Source organism: Coenobita brevimanus, chromosome 60, assembly GCF_032717465.1.
Source record: "Coenobita brevimanus isolate Jiangsu-jjx chromosome 60, ASM3271746v2, whole genome shotgun sequence".
Taxonomy (NCBI): domain Eukaryota; kingdom Metazoa; phylum Arthropoda; class Malacostraca; order Decapoda; family Coenobitidae; genus Coenobita; species Coenobita brevimanus.
In genome coordinates, this window is record NC_137013.1 from 2,606,661 (window position 1) to 2,626,434 (window position 19,774).

The following is a 19,774-nucleotide window of genomic DNA, read 5'->3' on the forward strand; positions in this document are numbered from 1 at the left end:
AGAGAGAGAGATCCGAAAACAGAGCGGAGTCCTTGAAATTTCTGAAAGGAAAGTGGAAAGACGAGCAACTGAAGCGAGGGTGAAAGGAGGGGGAGGGGGTGAGGTGCAGGGGAATGGATTGTGAGATGCAGAGGAGGGGGTGTGGGGTGCAGGGGAGGGAGTGTGTGGTGTTGGGGGAGGAGGTGGGATGTGTAAGGAAGGGGGTGTGAGGTTCAGGTTTTTCTGTATCGCGCTGACATAACAACTTGTCCCCCGTGCCTCTGGTGGCGGAGGGGTCGGCCTGGGTATATATACGAGGCCAGGCCGGGCCACAGACACTCACATCTCACACACCACACACTCAACAATGAACGCTAAGGTGAGCACACAAACACAGTGTTCCAGCACGTACGCTGAGGCAAAATAAGTTAGGTACACGATCCGCAGTAGAAACTGACACTTTATTATAATTATGCTAAATTGGCACAATTTTGTAAAAAACAAACAATTAAGCAAAGAGGGTTTAGCCCAGTAAATGACAAAGTTAGGCGATAAAGGTAGGGCAAGAATCACCGAATATCCATAGACTTACTTCTGTTAGGCTAATATCCTTCAATGCTCTGCTGTTATCTACTTTCCTATGATGCCGGATTTATGGGACACCCTGTACTAAGTTCTAATTCTCTGAGAGAAACTCTTTGTTCCGCAGCTCGTAAGAGATATAGTTAGCTATTAATGATTGGTTTGTTTAACTCTTTTAGTTGGAAACCTAGCTCGTGAGACCTAAAGAAAGTACAATGTTTTCATCTACTGCCTGTGAAACTAAATTGCCATTTTTTATTTAAGTACAGGCACACCCATTTCCTTTTGACTAGATCTTAGCGGAACACTGTACTATGATCACGTCAAATGTATCTACAGGAGCGAGGAGTCTGGAAGAACCAGAATTTCCCTCAGCTGAACAAAATCGTCTGATGCTGGGGTGAATATTATACTTAAATGCATCAATAGAAGTAACGAACTAAAATCTATGAAGATATCAAGAGAGACTAATTTCACGCGTCATTAACTAATTTTCCTCTAGACTGTTGAACTCCTATGGTGTCTGTAGTAGGCACGTTTTAACAGGGAAGTCTACATTTAAGCTTATCGAGGTTTAGGACGAGTCAGTAGATAAGCTTGGATTGATGATAAGACGGTATTTTACCCTATGGGAATATACAGGTGCACACAGCAGTAATTGTTCGTGATATACGTATTTTACAAAACTTTGCGTGAATGAAAGGATGAATTTATACCAAGGGCTCTGCTTATAAGTCTGCTTTTGTGTTCCTTTTCCCGTTTATGTATCACATCGCCAACATTTATTATTACTGTGAGAAGCTAGATTATAATGATGCTGATACATTAAGAGACAGGCCAATGTAAATGCTTATATAGCTTGAATTATAATATCGCTGAATATTAGAGCGATATTGCATTGGGTTGCTGGATGTCGAATTTCCTTTGCCGTATAACTTACTGCAGCATTAGATGGCTTAGAGTTACACTTTGCTCGGAGGTATGTGAGAGAGGGGGGGGGGAGAGCTGGGCGCAGGACAGTGGAAAGGTGAGGGACCGGGCGACATGGAGGCCATTTGTTTGTGGCCACCCTTTACGGGATTAAGGCGTCTGGCAGTAGATAAAGATTTATAGAGTTGTACTTTGACAAGATCTAATTTGAATGACTGACTGAGTGCCCGGGGTATAAGAAGTAAATATACAGAGAGTAGGAAACTAAAACAGCTGTAAGAAGATAAATGAGCGAGGCGTAGTGGGAAATAAACACGGTGTTCTCGTCCTTGGAAAAAAAAAAAAAAAAAAAAAAAAAATATATATATATATATATATATATATATATATATATATATATATATATATATATATATCCCTCGATTATGCAGAGACGAAAATGCTGAGGCATAGTACAGGTGACACACGGAGATTAACAAGACGTGTAAGGGAGCCAGTACACAGAGAGGATCAGGTAACTAACATGTAATATTCCTCCACAGGTGCTGCTGGTGTTGGTGGTGGTGGCCGCGGCTGCTGCTGAGGACAGGCCCAGCTACTACAGCCCTCCGGTATGTACATAATAAACTGTTGAACGATCGTAAACTGGTTCTGGCACACTGGATGCTCCTTTCCTATTACAGACCAGTAATCTATCTCGTCATTTGAGGCATTGTCATTTTTTAAATATTATTTTTATGAAGTACCTTCCTTTTGTAAGTTCTTGTTATTTTAGATTTTTCTTATCAGCCTACCGGCCTGTTGTTCCCTGCCTTTACAACAGCATATGAACGTTTGGGATAGACAGAATAGCTTTACCGTTTTCTAATCTTAATCAGTATTTAAGAACACAATCTTACTTTGTTCCCTAATTAATTGCATTAGGTATTCCATGCACTGCAACTGCATTATTCCCCTGACCCAGTTTTAACGTTGTACTGAGGGTCAAATTAATAATCTATGCTGTTCCTGGCTGTCCACATACCAACATTTACCGTCATAATGTCACTTTTCTTCCTCCATGACGTGCTAAGTTTTAAGTATATATCTTCCATTATTATTTTACAAACGAATTCATATTTTTTTATCGGTTTCTTTCTTTAATCTACTTTTTAAAAATAAACATCTCGACATATGTTTTGGAGTTAATTTAAATAACCTCAATTAGTACTTGAGGTATCTCACCTGAGTATTATATCATGATAACTTGTTCTTGTAGACACGCGACACTGATTTATAGTCAGTTATAAACAGTCCAAATAACTTTTTCTATACACAGAAAACAATATAACGGCGAATTACCAAGCTCAGTCGAATCACAACCCTAGAAATCTGACTATCTTAGACTATTTTGATTTTGAAATTATTATTATTATTTTTTTCTTTTTACCGCGTCTTTCGCATGTACAAAATTCATTGTTGACAATAACCATGTCAGAAAACGTTCAGCTGGATCACGGTTCAGTCATATTCTGTGGATTATTATTATGAGAATACAGATTATGAATAACACACCAGTACTAGTCCTGTGCAGGACAGGGGTTGCCTTCAACTGAATAAAGTAGACTGGTGGTGGCCAGAAAAAAATACAGAAGCGGCATCCTGTCTCCATTACATTTTTAACACTCCATCACGCCCTGCCACCTCCTTGTGAAATGTGTTCGGCTGACGCTCATAATGTTGCACTGCAAAGTATTCAGTGCAGCTACTAATCCATATTTTTAATGAATGTCTTAATACTTTGCATATTCTTTCCAATTTTAGCTAAAGCTATTTTGTTTCTAGGACAAGCTGAAAATTTATCATTTCTGCGTTAGCATGGGAGGCAAATATTCGGTTTGCTCAGTGATAAGATTTGCTGTATAAAACAAAAAATAAAGTAACCTCAACTGAACAGAAAGAAGATTCCAGGGAAAAGCAAGTCAGTCAATAAGTAGGGAAAGGAGAAGCACTGATATTTTCGTAATTAAGAGTAGAGCACTGGTGTGCAGCACACTGTAGCAATAGATGGTGAATATATGATTAGTTGTGGAAAGACAGTAGTGAGGGAGAGTTAAGAACCCGTTTAGAGTGGAGGTAATGAACTGAAAGATAAATGGCAGAAAGCGAAAGCTGCTAACGTAAAGATCATTATAGTATATGCAGTATCAGGCTGAAGAGCGGCTGGTCGTGCAGTCAATAAGAGAAAAGAGATTTGGTGGCCAAGATTTCCAGTATAGACTTGTCCAATGACTGAGGCAGGTCAGGCCCAAAGGCCTTCTTCCTCTGACAACTAAGTGTCCCTAAGACTTTAGTTCCTCTTCCACCACTTGTTTAACTTTAGAACCTGAATTTATCTCTTGTGATGTCTGTGTTCAAACGTCATAACTGATCCACGTTAATCCGTTTGTGTTCACTTACGTCATGCTTCCGGAGTTTCAATACAACTTTGTAAAGGCGTGTGACCTAGTGAGGGAGTTGCGACTTTGCCATCACCTGCGATAGGGAATCTGCCGCAAACCTACAGAAGCTGCCAGTGCTCCGTGACAGAGAACATCAGTGTGGCCTCTTTTTCGCCCAGAAACAATGACAGCGACTAATTAAAGCCCTATACAACTGACACCCGTCTCACTTGGTGGCCAAACACCTCCTCGGAGGACATCAATAGGGATTAAACTCTCAATGTTAGGTATCTGATCCCCATTGACTGACTTTGCAATGGTTTGTGAAAAAGCGTGTGTCAGGATTCAGGATTTATTGCAGTCATAGAAAACTGAATTCATCCATACGGTTGATGTCCTGTTAGAAACATTTTTAAAGTTCTGTAGAAAACACATGTAAGAAGAAGTAACTGCGTTGTGTTATTCACTTAGCAGATATATAATAATTATTCCCAACAAATAAAAGCTTTGGAAAGTTAAACAGAGTTAAAAATTGTGTTGATGATAATTGATGTGTTTAACCGATTGGTGAAATTTATTTTGATATCATTACTTTCACTTTATACAAGGGCATAATCAAAGTTTTATTAATGTTGTCTTTGTGGAACAATAACTACAAACATCTTCATCGTGCTATCTGCACTCCATTTTATAATTTCTGCATGATATCCTTCTGACACCTGTTGCCTTCACATTCATTAGACTAATCACAAGCGTTCCTCTTCTTTCTTTGATATTCCTAGGCAGTACATACTTCCGTTTTGCAACAATCAAATGAAATTCAGGAATGCTCTTGCCTCATTATTCTAATTCACTATTTTTCTTCTCTTTCTGTTTTCTTCTTTCCTTTTTATTTTTTCAATTGTCTTTCTATTTATTCCCTAAATTTTTATTGCTTAGTATACATAAATTTTCTTCAGAAACATTTATTTCTCATATCTGTTTCCATACACCAACACCTTATTCAAAAACAGTTCCCCATTTTCAGAGAAAACTGTAATATTTAACTGCTTCAAATTTTAAATTTAACTTTTTCATTTTTAATTGTTTTCCACACTTCTTGCTTTCCATATTCTGAGAACCTCAACTCTCCATTTTACATGTTCCTCTTAATTTTACTATGCATACCCGTACTACAATTTCATTTGTTCTCACCGCCCTGTCAAAATACAGTAGTACTGTAATAACACACACAAGCATAGTTGTCTTTCCAAGCATAAAAACAATCAGTCCACAGTGTAGCAATATTACTGATATTCTTCATGTGAAAATTATTAAACAATGTACAATCCCTTTTTCTTTTTATATGTATACCTATTCCCCTCAATTATTAGTTTCTGTTGGCACACCCAGGGATAATACGATGATACATTTCAGAGCCAATCATTTGTTTTTCAGAAAGTAATTATTATCATGTAATCCTGTCAAAACAGAGATACGATGATGACGGCCCCGCCAAGTACGACTTCGACTGGTCCGTGAAGGATGACGAGGGCAACGACTTCGGGCACCAGGAGTCCCGTGACGGCGACCACACTCAGGGGTCGTACTACAACCACCTGCCCGACGGTCGCCTGCAGAAGGTGACCTACTACGTGGAGGGCGACTCCGGCTACGTGGCCGATGTCCAGTACGAGGGTGAAGCTCGTTATGATTCCCGCCCATCAGGTGGATACAGCCCACCCAGGGGCTATAACTAGACCACCAAACACCTGCCACGTCACTCCTCGCCAACACATACCGGACAAAATGATCTGTACAGCTGTAGCCCCGGGGGTTCGCTCACCTCGCCTTGTAAACACCAGGCGAGTGTGTTGCCTAACGTAGCATTTATTTGTCTGTTGTTTGTTTGTCAACGAGAGCAAAAGTCTGGGTGTAACAGATACGGATCCCATTATATTGTCTCGCCAGTTCTTATTTGGGACTGGAGTACTTTTCTGTGTGCTTTAAGTTTTTTCTGTCAGAAGATATTTATTTATGATGTATATATTAAAATCTTAATGATAAAGTCCTTCGTATAACTACTCCTTTGTAGCAGTTATCACAGTTGCCAAGGCGATGAGCCATTTTTATTACTAGGTTTCTGTCCAGTATTATTTTTTTTAATACAAGCATGGTGAATAGCCTCCCACAGGCATTGTTTGGCCGTTGTTTGGTGACTGGCCTTGGCTACATTTCGTGTTGAAAAGCAATGGATGTACTCATAAACACCTGCAAGCAAGGGTATGCTCTTAGATACTCCATATCCGCAAACTGGGAGGAAAATCAGCTCTCAGGTGGCAGAAGGAAAAACCGAAAAAAGTTTAGAAACTACTTATTCGAACAACAGTGTACTACATGAGCCCAAGCAAAGCCCCCACCTCAACAGCTGCAGACATAGAAACAAAAAGTACACAAGACAAGCTTCACAGCATTACATAACAAACAGAGGGCCAGCTCCAACTTTAACCCTACTTACTAGCGAGCTGGCTTACATAAAATAGAATAATTGCTTTAAGCGCTTAATTATCATTCTCTTCAGTCCAGACACAGACGATTTCCAAAAATTCGTCCTCAGGTCTCCGTCTTTAGTCAGTCGCACCCACTGAAGAAACATTAAAAAAAAATTGAAGTAGCTTTGGCTATACAAAAGCATCTCGTGAAATTGATATGTTAAAACTACCCACAGGCAGCAATTTAGGAAAACAGAATGAATCACTGAAAACAGTTTTAACTTATTCGAATAACAATGAATTATGTGGATTCAAGCAGAGCCCCATTTTGACAGCTACAGACACGAAGAAAATACACACACAGAAAAAGCTTTAAGAACAATAACGGGATGCAAAAAGACCATAAATATTGATAACTTGCACCAAGAAACAAAAGTGCTCCCAATCAAGGCCTACACGAATATGGGAGCTACTCGAGTTATTGCTTTGGAATAATATTGATCACAAAGATGAGACTTTACAATACTCCTCTGTCCCCTCAAAAAAAAAAAAAAAAAAAAAAAAAAAAAAAAAATCCCAGCACTACACGAAATGCCTAAAGAACATCCCTTCTCGAGTATGCACTATGCTTCACCATAAATACACAGGCCCAAAACCACCACAGCCCTCCACAACCTCCGCATACAATATTCTTTTTAAATCCCCACAAGACATTCATCCATTAGAAACTGATCCGCAATTTGTCTCACATGGAAAGGCTTCTTTCTCCTGCAGTCATAATGGCCTCTGTTTGGGAGAAGCCACGGTCTCATGGCAGAAATCTGCAGAGGAGCGCTGTTGCTGTTTGTTCCTGAGTCACTTTCAGGGAGAGAGTGATTGATAGATGTGAAGTACTCCTTAACTGATTTTTTTTTTTATTTTTATAGCACAGACGATGGAGCCAAAGGTTTGAAGCCAAGTTACTTTTTGCAAGTAAAATTAAATAAAAAACACAGTACGTTTTAATGACCGGAGATCAAAGGAAGAGGGAAACAGACTGGGCAGATTGTTCCAGAGTTGCCCTGGTGTATAGATGAGTTAGATTTTCAGCTCTTGTGTTAGACCTCTGGACGGAAAAAGGAGTGAGAGTTTGCTATTAGACGTTGCTCTGAACCCACCCTAATGGAGGAGGGATGCAAACAGATGATTCGGAAGAGCAGTGACCATTGAAGTAGCGATAGTAATTGAGGGTGATTAGAAGGAATCAGTAACTGGAGGGGAGTTCATGAGACGACAACCCTTGACTTCATCCTGTCTAGGTAAAATGTGTATGGAAACTTCGTTTCACACACACACACACACACACACACACACACACACACACACACACACACACGCACGCACGCAAGCAAGCACACACACACACACACACACACACACACACACACACACACACACACACACACACACACACACGTGCGAGTTGTACCGCAAACAGGTGCAAATAAAGAAGCCCATGCAAAGCCAACAGCTGTGTGGAGGTAAAGAAGCCACGGCATCGGTTTAGCGCACCGAATCCCTTGGGAGCAGGTTTTACAAGAGAGCTACTGCGATCTATCCGTAATCATTAATGGGTCCCAAGAGAACGAAACCCCAGCGATACTGAGAAAGGATGAAGGAATGAGGTGTATATTGTTGAAAACTAGATACTCCTGTGGAAGATTTTTGTGGATTCAAATATATCATACGGAAAGACTGAAGGGTTGTATAGAATTCCACTCGTTTAAATTTAATTCTGACTAGATATGCAACCCTCTTTCGTAGGCCTATATGTACTGGAGCGTAAGTTGGGAAATGCCCCCAGTAAGGCAGTCAAGTGATTTGGATAAATGTCCTGAGTGTGTGATTTGTAATGGTACTGGGAGAGAGTGTGATGTAGAGACACGCGGGCCATTTGATGCTGGCACAGCGTCCTGATGTCTGGTGGCATCAGTGTGTTGTGTATGGTGGCTGAGATGTCTACAACACCTGAACTGTGTTGGGTGTGGGCAGTTGCAGCGACGTACCGTTGGTTGCAGCAGCTGGCGGTGATGATGTGGGAAAGCGTGAATGCAACAATGCTATGACAGAAAATGCTCCTGGGTCGTCTAGGTGCGTGGATGTTTGCATAGCTGCAGTTTCGACTATGTTCTATAATCAGTAAATTTTAGTGACAGCTGGCGGAAAACTGGTTACTGTGATTGTCATTTAATATTAGGCTAGTGCTGCATTAGAGAAGGATCACTGTGTAACTAAAGTGTCCACACCATCGAAGTAGACTGTAGCACCAGTCGAGCAAGGCAGTACTCCCAAGGTGGATGGACAGCGATGACAGGGAGAACTGGAGTTCCCGTTTCATCAGCCCTCGGGACTAAGTTCCGACCATCCCCCTTTGCTGAACTTTTTCAGTGTCTCAGTAACACAGAGAGTAGGTCAGCATGCTCTCCAATACGTCTCTCTAACTATCAACACCAAACACATGCACAGTACACACTACACTTCCTTTTCCAAAACAAAATAAAAAAATCATGGCAGCAAAACACGTGGCCTCGGAGTCCCCAGGGGGGGGGGGACCATAAATGCCCCCACCTTCCACCCCTCTCCCGATGACGACTCGAGACGACCACTGTCTGACTCACTTCTTCTTCACTTCTGCAACATTCGTGGCCTTTCCTCTAACTTTCGCTCTGTTGAGCACCACCTCTCCTTCTCTAAACCTCACTGTCTTTTTCTAACTGAGACTCAGCTGTCTGAGGCAACTGACAGCAGACCTTTTTCTGTATCCTCCCTACTTTTTCTATACTCTTTTCAAAGCCAAAGGTGGTTGTTTTGTATATATACGCAACAACTTATCTTGCTCTCGTGTTCCTGAACTCAATTCTTCTGAATTCTCTACACTCTGGCTTCGGCTTTCCTGTCATTCTCTGACTAAATATATCTGCGCTGTTTACTTATTTCCTAATTCTACTATCAAAAATTCCTCGACACTCTTACTTCTATGATGGAATGCATTCTATTCATCTCTCCTTTCTCTGAAATCTCCATTCTAGGAAATTTCAATGTTCACCACCACCTTTGGCTCTCCTCTCCTTTCACTGATCTACCTAGTGAACAAGCCTACACCTTTTCTATCCTTAATGACCTACAGCAGCTTGTACAGCATCCTACCCGTATCCCTGACTGCCTCGGAAGGAGCTCCAACATATTTGACCTCTTCCTTACAACTAATCCTTCTGCTTATACTGTTAGTATTTTCTCTCCGTTGCACTCCTCCGATCACAACCTTATCACCTTAACCTGTCCTATCGCTCCGGTACGGCCTGTGGACCCTCCAAGGAAACGTCGTCTGTGGCACTTTGGAGCTGCGGATTGAGAGGCCCTCAGGCAGTACTTCTTTGATTTTCCCTGGAATGATTACTGCTTCCATGGCCGGGACCCACCTGAGTGTGCCTCGTGCATTACAGAGGTTCTCTCAGGCATGGAAGCATACATTCCTTTCTCATATCCTTTGACTAATGCAAGAAAGCCTTGGTTTAATCACTCTTGTTCTAATGCTGTCCACAACAAGGAGAGGGCCTATAAAAAGTACCGGAGCCAACCCACCCTTGAATCACATCTTTCATATGTTTCTACCCAGAATCGTGCTAAGTCTGCCCGTCGCTCTGCTAAAAATAATTTCATCCGTACTAAATGCTCTCAACTCTCTAACTCGAATTCTTCCCGTTCCTTCTGGCACCTTGCCAAAAACCTTTCTAACAACTTTACCTCATCATCCTTCCCTCCTCTTTTCTACTGTGATGGCTCTGTAGCTATTTCTTCTACTGATAAAGCAGATCTCTTCGCTCAGACTCTCTCCTCCAATTCCACCTTAGACAATTCCGGTGCTGTTCCTCCATCACTTCCCCACTCTGACTTCCTCATGGCTGACATTAAAATTTCTTCAGCTAATGTATTTTCTGCCATCACAGGCCTCAATACTAACAAGACACATGGGTCTGATGGAGTCCCTCCTGTTGTTCTCAAGGACTGTGCTTCTGTGCTTACACCCTGCCTAGGCAAACTCTTTCGCCTTTGTCTATCAACTTCTTGCTGGAAGTTTGCTCTCATTCAGCCAGTCTCAAAGAAGGGTGACCATTCCCAACCCTCTAACTATCGTCCAACATCTTTAACATCCTGTATCTCAAAAGTTTTCGAGTCAATTCTTAAAAGAAAAATTTTAAAGCATCTTTCCTATCACAACCTTCTTTCTGATCGTCAGTATGGGTTCCGTCAAGGACGCTCCACTGGCGATCTTCTCACCTACCTTTCAGACTCATGGTCATGCTCCTTTCAGGACTTTGGCGAAGCCATTGCCATTGCACTTGACATCTCAAAGGCTTTCGATCGAGTCTGGCATGAATCTTTAATTTCCAAACTGCCCTCTTACGGTTTCTATCCTTCTATCTGTGCCTTCATCTCTAGCTTCCTTTCTGGTCGTTCTATAGCCGCTGTTGTAGATGGACATCGTTCTTCTCCTAGACCTATTAACAGTGGTGTTCCTCAGGGCTCTGTCCTATCACCAACTCTCTTCCTTTTATTCATCAATGACCTTCTAAGCTGTACATCTAACCCTATCCATTCATACGCTGATGACTCCACCCTTCACCTTTCCATTCGGTTCCCACAACGTCCATCTTAGCAGTTACTTCAAGAAACAAGGGATGAGGCTATGGGACACCTAATGTCTGACTTGGCTCGTGTCTCTGACTGGGGTAAAAACAATCTGGTGGTTTTTAATGCATCAAAAACCCAGTTTTAACACCTTTCAACCCGACAAAATCTTCCACAGGAGTACCCACTAATGTTTAATAATATTCAGCTTAATCCTGCATCATCCTTGAACATGCTTGGGGTTTCATTTACTCGGGACTTATCTTGGAAAGATCATATTACATCTCTTGTAAAATCTGCATCCAAGAGATTAGGTGTGCTAAGCCGACTCCGTTCCTTCTTTACCCCAGCACAGTTGTTGACTCTATACAGGGGTTTTATCCGCCCCTGTGTGGAGTACAACTCTCAATGTGTGGAGAGGCTCCCCACATACAGCTCTTCTCAATAGGGTGGAGTCAAAGGCTTTTCGTCTCATTAACTCTCCTCCCCTTACTGACTCCCTTCAATCTCTGTCTCTTCGCCGCACTGTTGCATCTTTATCTCTTTTCTATCGCTACTTCAATGGTCACTGCTCCTCTGAACTGTCTGCATGCATTCCTCCACCTCTGCGACGGGCGCGTAGCACCCGTCTAGCAGCAAACTCTCATCCCTTTTCTGTCCAACTCTCTAATGCAAGAGTTAACCGTTACTCCCAGTCCTTCAGTTATGGAACAGGTCAACTCTGGAACTGTCTCCCTCTGTCTGTATTTCCTGCTTCCTATGATCTCCAGTCTTTTAAACGCAGTGTGTCCAGGCATCTCGAAATGATCGGATCTTGAATTTGGCTCTCTCTTGTATTTTGTTTTTCTCTTGGAAGGAACAGTTTTGCGGGCTCGCGGCCTTTGGTTCCTTCTTCCTCACATAAAAAAAAAAAAAACGACTTGGCAATACTTTTGTAGTCTCACGTGCCCATTGTTTCAGCTGCTGTCATGCCTCGCGATCTTCCCCGCGAACACTTCAAAAATTAGTCTAACACAGGCAGTCAGGACAATAGGATGTTGGTTCAAGGTACAAAATCAATTCCAGCTGGAGAATCGAATATGACAGAAGTGATCTCATTTTGACTCATCATAACGAGCTCTGCTTTCCTCATTGGGGTGAAGGATTGTTGCAGTGTTGCAACCATATCACACTCCTCTCGTTCCCTCAGGTAACGTGAATTTCATTTGCAGAGCTTCTATATAAGATGGTAGAGATGTACAGGATGGTATATTTTTCTTTCTGACATATTTGCGTCTGTAGTTTTAAGAGCTGCTTAACAATCTCTATGCTAACATTTTTTTCTGGTTCTGATTAGTGATGATAGATCACTGTAGCCATAAATGCCTGGTAGTAAATAGTCCAGCCCTGGGCCTTATGATCCTGATAGGGCAATACAGGATTAGGTGACAGAAAGATAAATATCAGAGACAATGTCCATTAGGACCATCAAGGTCAGCTCATCGACTCGAGTCATGCCTTTGGTGGAGTTTGTAAAAAAATGAGCTTTATCAATACCATGCTTACAAATATTGGGTGAAGTCTAATATGACCTACAAAGTAATTTGCGACGTATAAAGAGAGAACCTTTTTCTTGTGTAGATTTTTAAATATATGGAAGAGACTGCCTTGCGGTGAGGTGGACAGCACTACAGTACTAACACTTACAGTCGTTTGGGTAATTATCTAGATATTCATCCCCAGTAGAAAATGTTCATGGCTTAGTAAGGAAAAAAATAAATATTTATTTCCTCTCAAGCATACTGGAATATATTATATTCAAATTCTAAATTCACCCTCACCATGAAATGTGCATGAATTAAACGATGCCACTGGGAATTGTCACTTATTGCTGCCATTCTTTGCTGATGGGATAAGTGGAAGATGGAGCCTTTAACTTTGCTATCCTTGTGTTTGAGTCATAAAACAGACACCAAAGTCACAGTTTATTCAACAATAAGCAGGTCTGAAATGATCTATAGGTTTATTGCTGTTTGTTTTCTATAATCACTTTGTATTCTTTGTTACACTTTCATACAAAGCATACTATTGTCTTAACAGGCATCAGTTTAATTGGCCTTCACCACAGTTTTAGTTAGAGAGAGAGAGAGAGAGAGAGATATTCTTTGTTACACTTTCATACAAAGCATACTATTGTCTTAACAGGCATCAGTTTAATTGGCCTTCACCACAGTTTTAGTTATAGAGAGAGAGAGAGAGAGAGAGAGAGAGAGAGAGAGAGAGAGAGAGAGAGAGAGAGAGAGAGAGAGAGAGAGAGAGAGAGAGAGAGATCAGAAAACAGAGCAGAGTCCTTGAAAATTCTGAAAGGAAAGTGGAAAGACGAGCAACTGAAGTGAGGGTGAAAGGAGGGGGAGGGGGTGAGGTGCAGGGGAATGGATTGTGAGATACAGAGGATGGGGTGTGGGGTGCAGGGGAGGGGGTGTGATGTGTAAGGAAGGGGGTGTGAGGTTCAGGTTTTTCTGTATCGCGCTGACATAACAACTTGTCCCCCGTGCCTCTGGTGGCGGAGGGGTCGGCCTGGGTATATATACGAGGCCAGGCCGGGCCACAGACACTCACATCTCACACACCACACACTCAACAATGAACGCTAAGGTGAGCACACAAACAGTATTTTTGCAGATAACGTGAGACAGATGAAGTAAGGTAAAGAATCTTTCTGAGAGTCTATCTATCTATCTATTGCCAGACGCCTCAATCCCGTTTGGGGTGGCCACAAACAAATCGCCTCCAAGTCGCCCTGTCCCCCGCCATTTCACTGCCCTGCTCCCAACTCACACACCCCTCTCTCATATACCTCTCCACCCCATCCCTCCATCTCATCCTCGGCCTCCCCCTCCCTCTTCCCCCCTCCACCTCACTCACATACACTCTCTTCGTCAGTCTTTCACCCTCCATCCTCTCCACATGGCAAAACCACCTCAGTGTGTTCCTCATAACGCTCCCTATCACATCCACATCAACACCACAACGTTCCTTTATATCCTCATTCGTCAGCCTATCTCTCCATGTGACTCCACAGGCTCCTCTTAAATAACTCATTTCCACTGCTCCCACTCTTGACTTGTGTCCTTCCAACAACGTCCAAGCTTCAGTTCCGTACGTTAGAGTTGGTATCACAATACTGTCATGTAGTAACTTTTTCACTTCCATGCTCACTTCCCCGTTTCTTATCACTGCTTTCAAAGAACCAGCAACCTTTCTTCCTGCTGTACCCTTTCAAGCACTTCACCCTCCAAACCTCCATCCTTACTCATCACACTACCCAAGTACTTAAACGTACTCACATTTTCCAATTCCTCACTATCCAACCTCGCTGTACATTCACTGACTTCACCTCTCTCAAAGACCATCACTTTACTCTTCCCTACATTCACCTTCAGATTCCGTTTCTTACACACTGTCCCACACTCATCCACCAAACCTTGCAGCTCCCCTTCGTCTTCACTCTACAACACAGTATCATCTGCAAACAACAGTACAGGGAGTTTCCAAACACTATCCTCTCTCACCAGGGCCACTCCAACATCCACTACCCTACCTTGTACCTCTTTTATTACCCCATCCATGTACAGATTGAACAACCATGGAGACATGACACATCCCTGTTTCAACCCAACTTTCAAAGAGAAAAATTCACTTAGTTCACCATCCACACGCACTGCAGCCTTCGCACCATCGTACATACTCTTCACAGCATTCAACAACTTCCCATCTACTCCATATATTCTTAACACTTTCCACAATCCTTGTCTATCCACCCTGTCATATGCTTTCTCCAAATCCATGAAAGCCGCATACAACTTCTTTCCCTTCTCTAGAAACTTTTCCACTAAAGATCTAAGAATGAATATCTGATCTACACAACCTCTTCCCTTCCTAAAGCCTCCCTGTTCTTCTCCAACTAATTTCTCTGTTCTTTCTCTAACTCTGTCAATAAGTATCCTACCATACACTTTTCCTATTATACTAAGAAGACAAATGCCCCTATGATTACCACACACTTCTTTTTCCCCTTTTCCTTTGTACAAGGGAATAATTATACCTGACTTCCAATCCTCCGGGACTCTGGTACTTTAATATACTTTACGAACAAAAGAACACAAGAAGAGAGGATAACTGCAGTAGGCTAGTTGCACTACGCTACGAAGCTCTTACAAGCGTGATGAAATTACCTGAATAAAGGATAACAAAGATGAAGGCTCTCTCCCGCCCACCAGACCCTCCAGTCGGAATGGGGAAAAAAAAAAAAAAAAAAAAAAAAAAAAGAGAGAGAGAGAGAGAAAAAAAAAACACCCGCAGTATAGACAAAACTGACGTGGAAATTTTATAGGAGAATGAAAAAGAGATAACAGACTATTGTAGTAAAACCTGAAATTAAAAAAAAAAAAGAATTTGTACTGGCAATTAGATTTTTTTTTTTTTTAACATCCAACCCTTACTTGTCATATGCCTATCTAGTTTATGCTTGAAATTCTTAATGGATGGGGCAGCAAGTGTTTCAGCAGGTAGCTTATACGATTCGTCAATAATTCTACTGCCAAACGAATTTCTAGTTGCCTCTTTACAAAACGGAATTTATCTAGTTTAAGACCATTAGTTCTATCCTGTATCCTCATTTTAAACACCTTTCTATTATCTCCCTTATTCATTCCCCTCATCCACTTAAAACACCTCAGCTAAGTCTCCCCTTCCTTTCGGCTTTCTCGTGATTGCATTCAGTGTCTTCACATGAAAGGTTTCGAATATTATGCATTATTCTTGTCATTCTTCTCAGTATATTTCCTAAAAAATCTGTCCATTCTATAGCAAGGACACCAAAACTGCACGGCATTGTTTAGATATGGCCTTACTAATGGTAGATAAAGTTGCAGTATTACTTTAATGTCCTATTGGTTACGCGTCACGAAATAAACTCCTGGAAGAATAAATATACAGAATGAAACAAGAATAACCTCAACCAAACACGTTCCTGCCCTGGACCTGCCAATTTCTTGCATCGAGTACAGCGAGAAGATTTAAGGTAAAGTAGGTGTGCTGTACATAGATTAAGAAGTACTGTAGCAGACTAAGTAAACAGACGCTAAGGTAAATAACGTTAGGTGTTCCTCCACAGTTGCTGCTTGTGTTGGTGGTGGTGGCCGCGGCTGCTGGTGACGAGAGGCCCAGCTACCACAGTCCTCCGGTATGTACACACTGAATACGATATTGTTTACATGACGACTCTAGCATTTTTTGGACACTATTTTGTAACATACGTTTAACCCGGTTCTTCATTGGAGGTATTTTGCTTCAGTCATCACTATTTTCAGTACATACTGTATCTTGCTTTCCTTACTTCACCCATGTTAGTTCTCCAAACCCGAGAGTGGAGAGTGCAAACAGTACAAACACCCTTTTTAACTATACCTGTTTTATCTGCATTGTTTTTATTTGTCGTTTACCAGTACTTGCCTTCATAATAGTAGCACTACTGATTTACATCGTGTGCTCATCGTTTAGAAGACATATTTCGTTACTGTCCGTCTGACAGATATCTTGAAATTACATAACACTACTTCGAGGTTAATAAAAGCAACCTAACATAGAAGTCGAGTTATCTCACGTGAGCATCACACCATGATTACTGATCTCTGTGGAAGCAAACAGACATACATCATTTAATAATTACTGATAATCTCTGCCTGGCATACAACTAAACCGAAGCCAAAGCATTTTATCAAGTTCAGTTAGCTGGTCACCATAGGAAGCTTAAAGGTATAAACCATTTTGATTTTAAGAAAAGTTTTCCTTTATTGCCGCCATCTTTGATATCACGTCTGTTGTTGTGAGCAGCTGAGACTATTACCGTACTGCAGCTGTTCTTCCACTAATTGCTTGTCATAAGGACACTAATTCTACTTAGCTTATTAACCATATGTAGGGTCGGGGTTACTCTCCGCCGAATATTATCGTCCTGTTTCCCAAAATTTAAGCATCCGTTTCAGTTTTTAGGTGTCCACACTGTGATGGAGACCTGCTGTATTTGCTCAGTTTCTTTTTCTAATTCCTTCTTCCAAAATCTTTTCTCTTAAGTGCCACTCCTTAATTTCTTTACTAGTTTGCTTCAAAATCGGCACAATTGTTCTTGTACAAATATCCCCGCAAGTCTTTATCATTTTTTTTTTCTTAATATATAGTCCATTGAAAGGTTGTATCGGGTCAAAGTTCAAACCATACAAATACATAAATTTGGGGATCTTTTCTTGTTATATGCTCATTGTCATAACAACTTACACAGATGTATATGTCAGTGTATTGAAGCTGTGTGTAGACCATCTTGCATTCCCTTAAGAACAATTTTTAACAATAATCAGTCTACTCCGACCTGCTACCTTCTCCGTGAAATGTGAATGGCTACTCTTCATAACGTTATGCATTGTATGTCATGAAGTAATTGTTGCAGTTTTGATGGACTGATAAAACTCTTCCTTCTTAACATTTTTAAAAATTTGGTTACATTAAGGATGCCATGAAACCCCCTCATCTTTCTTCATGCTTGGGATACTGTTTTAGTTTGGATATAAAAAGAATATCCTTGCTGCTGAGTAGTGAGAGTAACTGTACAAAACTATGCATGATCGATGAGAAAAAATGATACTGAGAGATGACACAGTAGAAACAGAGTGTTATGGAGTACTGAAACGTGCTACTGAAGAATAAGTTAGCCAAGAGTGTAGTACTGGAATAAAGCATACTATGGTAGTAGTAGATGGAAAATATGTATAAATAACAGATGGAAAAAGTGTATAAATGACAACTGGAATAGTAGGAGTGAGGGAGAGATATGAATACAGCAAAAGTGTTGGCACCGGGAGCAGCTGAAACCTAAAAGGCAGAAAGAAGCAGCGTCTAAAGGTAAAAAATAACAATATATCCAGTAACAGACACAGTGGCTGGTCGTGCAAGTCATGAAGAAAGCAAACTGTAAGTGGCCAAAATTTCTTATATGATCGTGGTCAGTAGGCGAGGCAGGTCAGGGCCAAGGCCCATTCCACTCACATCTCAGTGTCACTAATACTTCTGTTCCTCTTCCACCCACTCACCCACTTCTGATCCTGAATTTATGTGGTATGATGTCTGACCCGTCATCATAACCCGCCCATGATGACTTACTCTATTCGCTCGTTATATTTCCCTAGTTTATAGACAAGAGACCTCATTGGCCGCACTCGCAAAGACGCTTGCCTATGCGAGGCGTGGTGCATTGGCCAGCACAGGATGGCAGTTGTCAAAATGCCCTCTCAGAGGACATCAGTCTGGTCACACACACACACACACACACACACACACTGTGTAATAAATTTAATACTCTTCACACCCTGCTACCCACATTCAGTCAGTGATTCTGTTGTACTATACGTGGCAGCCAAAACACCCTTCCCAGATACCAGTCTGGACCAAACTCGAAATGTTAGTTATTGAATCTACAGTGACTGCATGAGTGGTTTTATTAAAACCGTATGTTAAGGATATATATATAGAGAGATAGATAGATAGATAGATAGATAGATAGATAGATACATACATACATACATACATAGATACACAGACAGAAAGACAGATAGATAAATAGATAATGTAAATAGATGCTATTTCAGGGCTAATTATATGATTCAAGAACGTAATTTACATCAATATTACCTTGTCAAAACAGAGATACGACGACGACCCGGCCAAGTACGACTTCGACTGGTCCGTGAAGGATGACGAGGGCAACGACTTCGGACACCAGGAGTCCCGTGACGGCGACCACACTCAGGGGTCGTACTACAACCACCTGCCCGACGGTCGCCTGCAGAAGGTGACCTACTACGTGGAGGGCGACTCCGGCTACGTGGCCGATGTCCAGTACGAGGGTGAAGCTCGTTATGATTCCCGCCCATCAGGTGGATACAGCCCACCCAGGGGCTATAACTAGACCACCAAACACCTGCCACGTCACTCCTCGCCAACACATACCGGACAAAATGATCTGTACAGCTGTAGCCCCGGGGGTTCGCTCACCTCGCCTTGTAAACACCAGGCGAGTGTGGTGCTTACCGTAGCACTTGCCTGTTGCTTGTTATGGAGGGCAAATGTCTGGGTGTAGATCACGTTCCATTGTTCTGACCATTCTCAGCTGGGGCTGGTCCCAGCTGATGAATTCTTTCTCTGCTTTATTTTTTCCTTCTGACAGAAACTATTTATTTGCAATGTATTTATTAAAATCTGTTAGACAAAAAGTCTTTCGTATTACACCTCCGTCATAACAGATATGACAGTGGTGAGGGTGCGAGCCATTTTACCATTACTAGTTTAATTATGTAAATCAATATCATCCATTCTTCAGGGGACAGTGGCATCTAAGACCCTCATGCATGCCTGCTATCACTAATTCCTTGAGTTCCAGCCGCCCTAGAAGTGAAAGTATAATACCGCAGTTCCATTTCCCTGCAGTGTCACAAATATGATTCCCAGCCATCTCATAACCACTAGCCTGTAACCACCTTATAATACAGGAAGTTAATGCCTAACAGTAACGCTTGCTGTGTTCACCAGAGGGGTATATATTGATTCTACCTTATGCTCGGATACCAGCAAACCAAATGTGTCTCATCTTTTGCTCCACGTACTTAGTATTTCCAAAGTTAATATATTAATTAA

General features: G+C 41.6%; 2 protein-coding genes across 2 annotated transcripts; both read left to right on the top strand.

Annotated features, from left to right (window-relative positions):
* The first annotated feature begins 346 nt into the window (after positions 1 to 346).
* Positions 347 to 5,650, top strand: LOC145403097 (pro-resilin-like). The gene is made up of 3 exons (XM_080274928.1): positions 347 to 358; positions 2,034 to 2,102; positions 5,384 to 5,650. The coding sequence occupies exons 1-3, from the start codon at positions 347 to 349 to the stop codon at positions 5,648 to 5,650; spliced, it is 348 nt and encodes a 115-aa protein (XP_080131054.1).
* A 2,687-nt stretch (positions 5,651 to 8,337) lies between these two features.
* LOC145403098 (uncharacterized) lies at positions 8,338 to 19,049 on the top strand. Its single transcript, XM_080274929.1, has 4 exons — positions 8,338 to 8,448; positions 16,206 to 16,278; positions 17,975 to 17,978; positions 18,788 to 19,049. The coding sequence occupies exons 1-4, from the start codon at positions 8,338 to 8,340 to the stop codon at positions 19,047 to 19,049; spliced, it is 450 nt and encodes a 149-aa protein (XP_080131055.1).
* Positions 19,050 to 19,774: the final 725 nt, after the last annotated feature.

Coding starts and splice junctions, on each gene's coding strand:
- LOC145403097 (XM_080274928.1), top strand. Junction 2,103..5,383: donor CCAGCTACTACAGCCCTCCG/GTATGTACATAA, acceptor CTGTCAAAACAG/AGATACGATGATGACGGCCC.
- LOC145403098 (XM_080274929.1), top strand. CDS start 8,338: ATGTCTGGTGGCATCAGTGTGTTGTGTATGGTGGCTGAGATGTCTACA. Junction 8,449..16,205: donor GTTGGTTGCAGCAGCTGGCG/GTGATGATGTGG, acceptor GTTCCTCCACAG/TTGCTGCTTGTGTTGGTGGT.